Genomic DNA, 9,457 nt, shown 5'->3' with positions numbered 1-9,457 from the left:
GGGGGCTGTTTGGCCCTGCCCCATGCTGTTCCTGCTGCGGCTGTTTTCACAGGATCATATTGTGTAGCATGGCACATACCATGACAATTTGGGTACATGTAGTTGGTGAGTACTGCAAGGCTCCACCAGATGTGTCCAGGTTCCGGAACCATGACTTGAGCATCGCAAACACTTGCTCAGTAATGTTTCTTGTTTGTGCATGTACCTCATTATGGCGTTCTTGTTCGGGTGTGTGTGCATTTCTGATGGGTGTCATCAGCCACGGCTCCAGTGTGTATCCAGCATCCCCCACTAGGTGACCGTCAGGGATGTCCCCATTGGCAAATCTCTGGTACAGCTGCGTCAGATGCCAGATGTGGGAATCATGATAGCTTCCAGGGCAGCCAGCACACACATTCATCATTATGCCCTGGGCATCACACACGACCTGGCAGTTGATGGAGGGGAAGCCCTTGCGGTTGATGTAGACCCTATCCCGCTCACCGGGTGGTGCTTTGATGTGTATGCGCGTGCAGTCTATTGCACCCACTACCTCAGGGTATTCTGCTATTTGGTGGAAAAGACGCATATTGCTGGCCAATGCCTCACTGGAATTGGGGAGATATACATGCTCACCAACATGTGCTGACATGGCATCTAGGAACTGGTGCAGTACCCTGGATGCTGATGCCTGTGAAACCCCCATCATATCACCAGTTGGTCTCTGGAAGGTATCTGTAGCTAGTATTCGTAGGCCAACACATACCTTGATATCCACTGGGATGGGTTCCTCTCTGTTGGTTCTGTGTGTGAGGCATGGTTGGCACAGCTCAACAATTTGCTGCAGGAGGTCTCTGTCCACTCTATAGTGCTCCACTATCTCCAGCTCATGTAGCCCCTAGTAGGTTACCCTAGGTCTGTACACTCTTCTCCGTCTCCTCACTGTGGGTTGCTCAGCAGCATTCACAACATCACCACCCTCAGCACCTTGCACATGTTGGTTTATGATAGCAATAGCAGCCCCTAACATTTTGTCTGACTTAAGCTTTTTAAGTTTTCACTCTTTGTATACTGCAGTGTTGCAGAGTTATTGGGAAAAAAACAGGGTAGACTGCTGTTTGCAGAGTTTAAAGTGCTGGGCTGGGCTGGGGTAGTCTACTGCCTGTGTAATTGGCTGATTCTGATATATTTCACCTGGCAGCTCTGCTAGCTCTCCTTGGTTAACTTCCTACTACTTCTTTTCCTTCCTTTTTTCCTTTCTGTTTCCACAAGGGGCAGCGCTGCGCAAACAAGCGTGCACACACTGTGTGCCCGTTTGCAAAAAATTTCAGATATATCCACGGCGTACACCTTTGGTTTCTGGTTTTCAGCTAGGACAACTATAGACACGCCTCTTGCAATCCTGAACAACTCAGGGCAAACACAAGCCATTGTGCTCCAATCAGATTACAGTCTTTCAGACATACCCCCTCATGATGTCACCTATCTTCTACTCTACTACTCCCCTCCTCCTACACTTACACTCTAGGGACATGGCTCACATGCAGGGGAAAATTGGGATTCACTATCTTTATCCTCATTTGCATAGGATTGCCTACAAATGCTTGGTTACATCTCTCACACTGAGCTCCCCCCCCACCCTTAGCAACCACTACTCAGTGACCATGTTGTTTTCAGCCTGCCATTCACCTGCATGGCAGAACAAGTTTTTTAGTGAAAATGCCCATTTGAGGCTATTTTTCACTTTTATTCATTTTATTTAAAGAGCAGCACGTTTGCGCGCCACTGCGCTACACTTAAACATCGGGAAAAAAATGGATTTTAAGGATTTACAACATTTGCAAATGCCAATGGCCTTATATTTGGCCATTGGCATGCTTCCTCAACTAAATGCATCCTTTATTTGGAGCTATCATAGCTCCGTTTAGATATTTGCAGAACAGTACTCCGTTACCAATGGAGTACATTTCTGCAAATAACACTACTCTTCCACGGACAGGTTAGTGTTTCCTGGATCGCAAATTTACCTCATTTGCATAGCTTTCAGCAGCAAATGTGGTAATTTGCATACCATAACACTGTCCGTGCAAGAGTAGCTTTAGAAGCTCTCATGCACGCCCCTGCTGGCTATTGCTGAATCGCTCAGCAGACATATTGCCTGTCTGCCGTCTTACACTACTCTTAGACTCCGTGCAAGCCTTCGTGAATTCGGCCCAGGGTTTTTTTTGTTTGTTTGTTTTGGGGTTTTTTTTGTTTTTTTTTTTATAAATTTCAAGTAGTTGTTTGTCAGTAGACCAAAGGGAACATTTTGGAAGATAGTGCTGGAGGATATTGTCAATATTTGAGCAGGAGGAAGAGCTGTATATAACTGTGTGCTAGCAGTAGTTGTGTGAATGCTAGGTGGTGGGGTAAGTAAATGATTTAAGTACAGAGCAGTGATGGTTGTGGTAGCATTGACTGATTGCATTGTTCTAATCTGCATTTTCAAATGGACTGTAAATTGATCAGAGAAGAAAAGTTAAAAGATTTGTGTTGGCTACCGTTGTTCTAATCAGATTTCTTAGTGTTATAAAGCATTTCTAGATTTTTGTGAGTTTTATATATAGTTTTGTTCATGGTGATCAAACTTTATTTTATCATCTATTGTTGTACCTAGTTTAGTATGAGAAACAACTTCAATGTTAGTATTGTTTAGAGAAAGGATTTTGAAGTTTTTTCCCCCTTAGGTATGAAATAAAAGTAACTTGTTTTTTCTTTTCTTTTTTTTTTTTTTTAGGATTCAGCAGAAGTTGATTGTCAGAGAGACAGCTTTTCACAGAGTTAAAGACATGTATGGTGACAGTCTGGGGTGGGCTGTTGGAGGAGGAGATCAGACATGAATCATCAGCAAATTGTTTAAGTGATGCTTGTTGAGATGTGCAAAGATTGTTTATGAAAATGTTAAAAAAGGAGAGGACCAAGGATGCCCCATCTTTGGAATAATGTGTCTTCACATATTCATTTACTCTTTGTTGAATGGGTCAGTCCCACTTGGCCAGTGTCCTCTTTTCAAGGGAGAACTGAGGTGATCTTCATGCTGACTATGGGAAATTTGGCCAGGTCACTGGGGAACTTCCCCTACTTTTGTGGCCAATAGGTGGCACTAGAGGGAGGCAGCTGCGGTCAGTATTTTCCAGGATGTAGGAGGAAAGGAGACAACAAGCTGAGAGTGAAGTGATGCAGAATATTGAATAATCATAAACAGATTCTGTAAGAGAGGAGATTCTGTTTACATAGATGGAGAAGGAACTCTAGAATTCCTGTGTTGATGGTGATGATGGATCAAGATGAGCAAAATGAGGAAGCAGGTTGGAGTACCATGTTGGAATGCATGCTGGGAGAGGTAACAGAAGAGGTGCTGCCAGATGAATCAGGAAAAGGAGCTGGATGACCAGAAGGTGCTGACAGCAACTTGGACTATGCTTAGCCAGGAAAGAAGCTAGTTTTAAATGTACCTGTCGCAGGGTATTGTTAGCAGTAAGAAAACTCTTTCAAATGCAGAAATATTAAACAAAGGCAAGAAAGAAGCTGTGATTGAAGCTAGAAGAAGTCAGAACTGATGCAAGGGCAGCAAAACCAAAAAAAAGAAGATAGGTGGCAAGAATCAAAACAAAGAATAATGGCGCTATTAAAAAGTATAACATTACCCCCCCCCCCCCATGGTGCAGACAGATAAAGCAACTCAGAACCCCTTGTGTTCAATTAGTGGGTATGGGAACTAGAGGGAGAAGGGTATGGAGGATGGGAGTGAGGCAGTTTTCAGCTCCCCCATTCTGGGGCAAGGAAGCAGCTTGGCACACCACTTGGGCAACACCCAGTAGGAGCTCTGGGTGGTGAAGCCCATGGAGTCTAAGCTAGAAAGACATGCTGTTACTGTGTAGCAGCGTAGGTCTGAAGCAGTCACATAGGGAAGCTCACCTGCTACTCCTTCAGAAGACTGTTAATTTAAGCATCCATCAGAGCTGCCACTGTGGAGTTAGGAGGTTCTGGGGCTGGGAGGAGAACCCTTGAAGTCCACATGATTGATGTCCTTGGCCAGCTCTCAGTTCATGGGGGCACTAGGGCAAGGTAAGCCTGTGTTCCTAAGTAGGAACAAATTGTTAATTCTGTCATTGAATTGATGGCTGGCAGAAGGAGGTATTAAAAAAGTATGACATTATGGACAGCATTATATTACCTTTGGGGGTTAAAGTACGGGACATAAGGGCATTAATATATTTAACAACAGGCAACATTTATGAAGCTACTTTTGAAACTTTTACTTGAAAAATTTACCAGTGAAGTGGAGAAAAAGGGCTCATTGGTTCTATGGAATGAGTATATTTTCAGAACTTAAAAGTGAAAATAAATATACAGTTTGGAATGTCCAATACAAAGGAGCTCGAGTTAAAGATGTTTCTTGCCTGTTTGTGATAAAGTGCATGAAGTTAAAAAAGTATGGTGAAAGAAATGTTTGGTGACAGGTGAGAGGCATGAGTGACACTGGATGTGCATAAGTAAAAATGCAGCATATTTCAAACGTTATAATTTTGAATCAGAAATGGGGATCAGTGATATATTAGGGATAATCTAGAACATGTATTTTTGGAGGGAATGAGAGGTGCAAGACTGTAATAAAAATGTCAGTGTAGGGCCATGGGGCATACCACACAAGATTGTAAGTCTAAGTGTAGAAGATGCAAAACATTTGGTCATTTTTAGTTTGACTCATCTATACTAGATAATGAAAGGTTAGTGGAAGAACAGAATGTTTCAGAAGAGAGAAAATCTGATGACAATATAACCAAAAATATTGTTGGGGAAAGTATCATGGTGAAATATTTTTATTTATTTTATTTTTGTTAACCGGGAAAGTCCGACTGGACACAGGTCCATTTTCAGCGGAGGCCCGGGGAGAAAAGCTCCATGATACAATACAATATTAGATTAAAACAGTACAAAGCAATTCTTAACATTTATAAGTAGTACAGAGGATCATTTACATGGCATGTGATAACTCTTGTAGAACATACAGTCAGTACTCTAGTAGAATATACAATTAGTACAAATAATACAAATATATATAAAAAATTTTTTTTTCGAAATATTAGTAAATATAAAGTTGTAATACATTTATGCTTTAATCATCATTATCATGAAGATAACCAAAGCTGTATAATGCAGTTTTAAATAATGTTATGTAATTGCTGTAAAGGAAAGTAATGCCAACATAGCCAAGTTCTCATTCAGTTCCATTTTCGACAGTAAAGTAATCTGACATTGTTTTCTTTGTCCGTTTTTGGACAAATGAATCCCTTGGCTTTTGTTCATCAATATCTAAAACAATTTCCCATTTTCACATCAAGTACTGCATTTTTTATGACCTTTACTTTACAAAGATATAGCAAACAATATAGAAGGCTGTGGCAGATAGGAAGTAACAGATCAATTCCACTAGTTAAAAAGAGACATCTAGTTGATCAAGTGCTTTATGCCTTTTTTCTCTGCAAGTATGCAAACCTCTTGCCTAGAAAATCAGTGCCAGCAATTGATACCTTTTATGCAAAGAAATTATTTTTCATTCGATTACTAGTTTTTCACTTCATGCTAAGCAGACGAACTTCCATATGCCATGAAGTATGAAGTGAACATTTTTGGACAATACATTTTACTCTCTGTATCTCTCTCACATTTCTCTTAAGTACATACTACTGATACCCTTTGAGTATGGTTCACCGGGTATCAGTACAGACCCAGTATCATGCTCATTATCACTGCCATTTTACAAACTGATTCTCTCTGTCTTTATATAATTACAGAAACACAGCTTCAAAACTGTGCATACCCCTATGAATGGGACCTTATGAAGGCCTAGCACCCTGGTTTCACCTTATCCTGACAGTGGTCTATTACACATATTTCGTCCTGTGCACCTCTATATCCTGCTGGAAACTGCTGCAGTATTAGTACATTTTATATATTTTTAGGTCATTACATTTACTAAATGTCTTGCATGTTTCTGCATTCTTTTCCCCAAACCCATTATGTAATACAGTACAGTCGATTATCCAAACTAATTGGGACCTAGGGTAGTTTGTATAATCAAACTGTTCGTATAATCAAACATACATTGAACCAGACAACAAAACTTCCAAAATTTTGTTTCTTTCTGCATGCAGGGAATACACTTTCCAACCATTCATCGATTCCACCTGACAACAAAGAACACGAGTGTGCTACAAATTCAAAAAACATGCACAAGCGAATACATATAATGTTTACATATTTAGAGTTTATGATTTTTCTTACCTTCCTTTGGAAGACTATGTTTGGACAACTGGCGTTTTGGATAATCGACTCTCTACTGTACAGCCAATGTGGTTATTACAATGGTAAAAATACAATTTTTTTATAAAATCAGTTCTCCAGTTTCCCTGTGTCCATCTTGCTTTGTCAATCTTAATAATAGCTCTCTGCTATATGGTCTAGTTTAATTTTTTGCAAGCTGCACATTACTTTAGAATCTTAGCAATATATCATTTAATAAAATGTAGAACTGTTACATACAATTACTGTACTTGGGGGATCTTGTAAACTTTCTGTGTTAAATACTCCACAGTTAATTTTTTCCAGTTACCTGATCCAAGATGTCTTTATATTTTTTAGCTATCTCATGGCCAAGTAATTTTTGTCACACGTTTTACTTTGGTTACAGACTGAAATAATAATAATAATAAAAAGAAAAAGAAACACAGATGGTAGGGCTGCTCTTTTGTTGAGTAGAACAAACAGCTGCAGATGTTAAAGAGCAAGGCAAAAAATAGGCGCGATAATTAAATAATGGCTAGAATACATAACAATACCAGCAAGAAATGCAAATCAAATCATGAACAATGCCTCTTAGTGCATTAGTTAAAGATTATCAGCTGCCATATTTGTCAAGTTCTTCATGCTGTTGAAATGATGACTGATTAATGCAGAATAAATGTAAAAAGAACAAACACGAACTATTGAGACAAATGTATTACCCGGTATGTTCACAGGATTCGAGCCCTGGCCCTGTACATCCCTGAGTGCAGTTGGGATGGCACAGGTGGCAGACATTGTGCTCATCAGCATGCTTCCATATCTGAATGTTGTTCTCTCCCATAATGCCTGCTGGACAAGAACTCACACAATGAGGGCCATCTTTATAATGAGCACATTTAGTGCAGTTGCCAGAATCAGGTCCATTGCAGGTCTTGGTTCCATTTTGAGGTAAGCACTCAGGATCACATGGAAGGCATCTACCATCCTTTTCAAACTCTCTTGGTTCCCCATGAAGGATATTACACTGCTCCACACATTCCTTGCCTCGCGTTACATTTAGGCAGGAGAGGCACTGACTAGAACCTGGACCCCAGCATCCGTCAGAACACTGAGGGTGACAAACTTGGTTGTTCCGATTGCACAACTGAGGGGTACTATTGTTCATAAGCTTCATATTCTGCCTTGAATGCTTTACAATTTTATTCCATGGTAGTGTATCGGCATAACAAAGATTTTTATTCCTTGAGATTGAAACATCACCATCACTAATTTCCCTCAGCGAACGTAATCCCAGAGATGAAATGTTCACGTTTGAAATGGCAAGAGAATAGCACAAATGCTGGGTCCGACCTCGTATTATTTCTAAATTTTCAAAAATACTGAGATCAGTGAAATTAGCAGGCCAATACACAATCATCAGAAATCCTGTTATTTCCTTCAGTACTTTAAAAACATTCAATTTATGAAGTTGCAGAGGCAGGGTATTTGTGTGCATGTCACCAGTAAATGTAGTCTGCAAAATGATGATATCTCCATTGACTTTAGTACAGTTTTCAAATGTGTCAATGTTTGATGCGTTTATAGATAGAACTCCTAGCAAACTACCCATTCCAATTCCATTGCAGTCTTTTGGGCATGGCCCATTACATTTTTTGCATTTTCTGATATTGTTCTCATGTACTTCATTTTGTTCTGGACCACGGGTTCGAACACATGAGCCATTGTGATCAACGTAGTTATATGGACATGCCTTTACACAGGTAGCTCCAAAACTATATTTTCCTCCCGGGTTGTCATCCAGCTGAAAGGTTTGATAATTATAAATCATCAAGGGAGGGCATGATTCCTTGCAGGTATCTTCATCCTTAAACATACGACATGACAGGCAATCGTGATCTCGTGGTCCTCGACATCCAGCAGCACACTGAACGTGGCAGCAGTCGTTGAGCTCCCGTCCCCTGCAGCGGCCAGGACACTGCTGAGCACAGATCAGTTTTGTCAATTTCTGACAGTTCTCTGGGCCAGGACCCCAACATGAGTTATTATAGCAGCTTGAGTCACATGCTGGACAACTGGCTACATTTGTTGAAAAGTTTAGATTCATCTCTGGCCTCTTGCTTTTTTCTGCAGTCAAATCCACAATGTCATGCCACTGGATTGTGTTTAAGTAACAAAGCACTGGGTTGTTGACAAAACTTACACCCCCGTTGAGGATTTCTGCTAGACTGTTGAGACGCAGTTCTTGGAGACCATGCGTTTTACCACGTTCACCTTGTATTTCATAGTTAAGTATGACTACCAAGGCATATTTGTCATAAAGCTTTGCTCCTCTGATGATCTTAAGATTGTTAAGAGGTATTACCTCTACAGTGTTAAGTGCAATCAGGACATAGCCAGATACCTCTTCAATGGTCTCGAGAAATGATAAATTCACTCCTTCTTCCAAGTGTGTTAGTTCCAGGTTGCCCAGTATCACCTTGCAGTTCATAAAAATTCGTTTGATCGCACCGTAATGTTCCTTTGGTGATCCCAGTAGGCTCAGTTTGTTGGAAGTGCCGTGACAGACTTCCTTCTCCTGGGCACTGACAGCGGACACAATCGCCAGGAGTACGACAGCAGCACAGGGATGGGTCATTATTCCTCCGTTTGTACACGGCTTTACTTTGGGGTCTTGTTTCACTTTAACGGTCTCACGCTGCTGCCTCATTCCACATTGGAAGGGAGCTTCCCGATGACTTCACAAATGTTTCTTAAGGTTTAGTAAATCTGTTCTAACTCAACTGAAAAACCATGAAAACAGCTTTGTAGAAAGTTTAGTAATCCTACAGTTTTTCCACAGTTCCGAGCTGGTCAGGGCTCGGCAGTACTAAAGAGAGTAGATGCAGGACAGCAACGCTCCTCCCAGTCAACGTAAAAACTCCAATCCATGCCAGAACCAGCCTTGTGGGCTCAGGTCGTTGGAAGGTAACTGGAAAAGAAAATATAACTAATGCGGGGAGGATGATGGAAATGAATGAGTGGGAGAGGTAACAGAGGAGGTGCTGCCAAATAAATCAGGAAAAGGAGCTGGATGACCAGAAGGTGCTGACAGCAACTTGGACTATGTATTACTGTACAAGATAACAACAGATATGCACTACTAGGAAGCAAA

General features: G+C 40.9%; 1 protein-coding gene across 1 annotated transcript; it reads right to left on the bottom strand.

Moving 5' to 3' along the window:
* Positions 1-6,931: 6,931 nt before the first annotated feature.
* LOC122794772 (epidermal growth factor receptor-like) lies at positions 6,932-9,218 on the bottom strand. The gene has a single exon (XM_044063398.1). The coding sequence runs from the start codon at positions 9,011-9,013 to the stop codon at positions 7,022-7,024; it is 1,992 nt and encodes a 663-aa protein (XP_043919333.1). The 5' UTR covers positions 9,014-9,218; the 3' UTR covers positions 6,932-7,021.
* Positions 9,219-9,457: the final 239 nt, after the last annotated feature.

Source organism: Protopterus annectens, chromosome 2.part1 (assembly GCF_019279795.1).
Source record: "Protopterus annectens isolate FY-2018-M chromosome 2.part1, PAN1.0, whole genome shotgun sequence".
Classification (NCBI taxonomy): domain Eukaryota; kingdom Metazoa; phylum Chordata; order Ceratodontiformes; family Protopteridae; genus Protopterus; species Protopterus annectens.
The sequence above is the reverse complement of the archived record's forward strand: the minus strand, read 5'-3'. Positions and strand labels throughout refer to the sequence as shown.

Coding starts and splice junctions, on each gene's coding strand:
- LOC122794772 (XM_044063398.1), bottom strand. CDS start 9,013: ATGAGGCAGCAGCGTGAGACCGTTAAAGTGAAACAAGACCCCAAAGTA.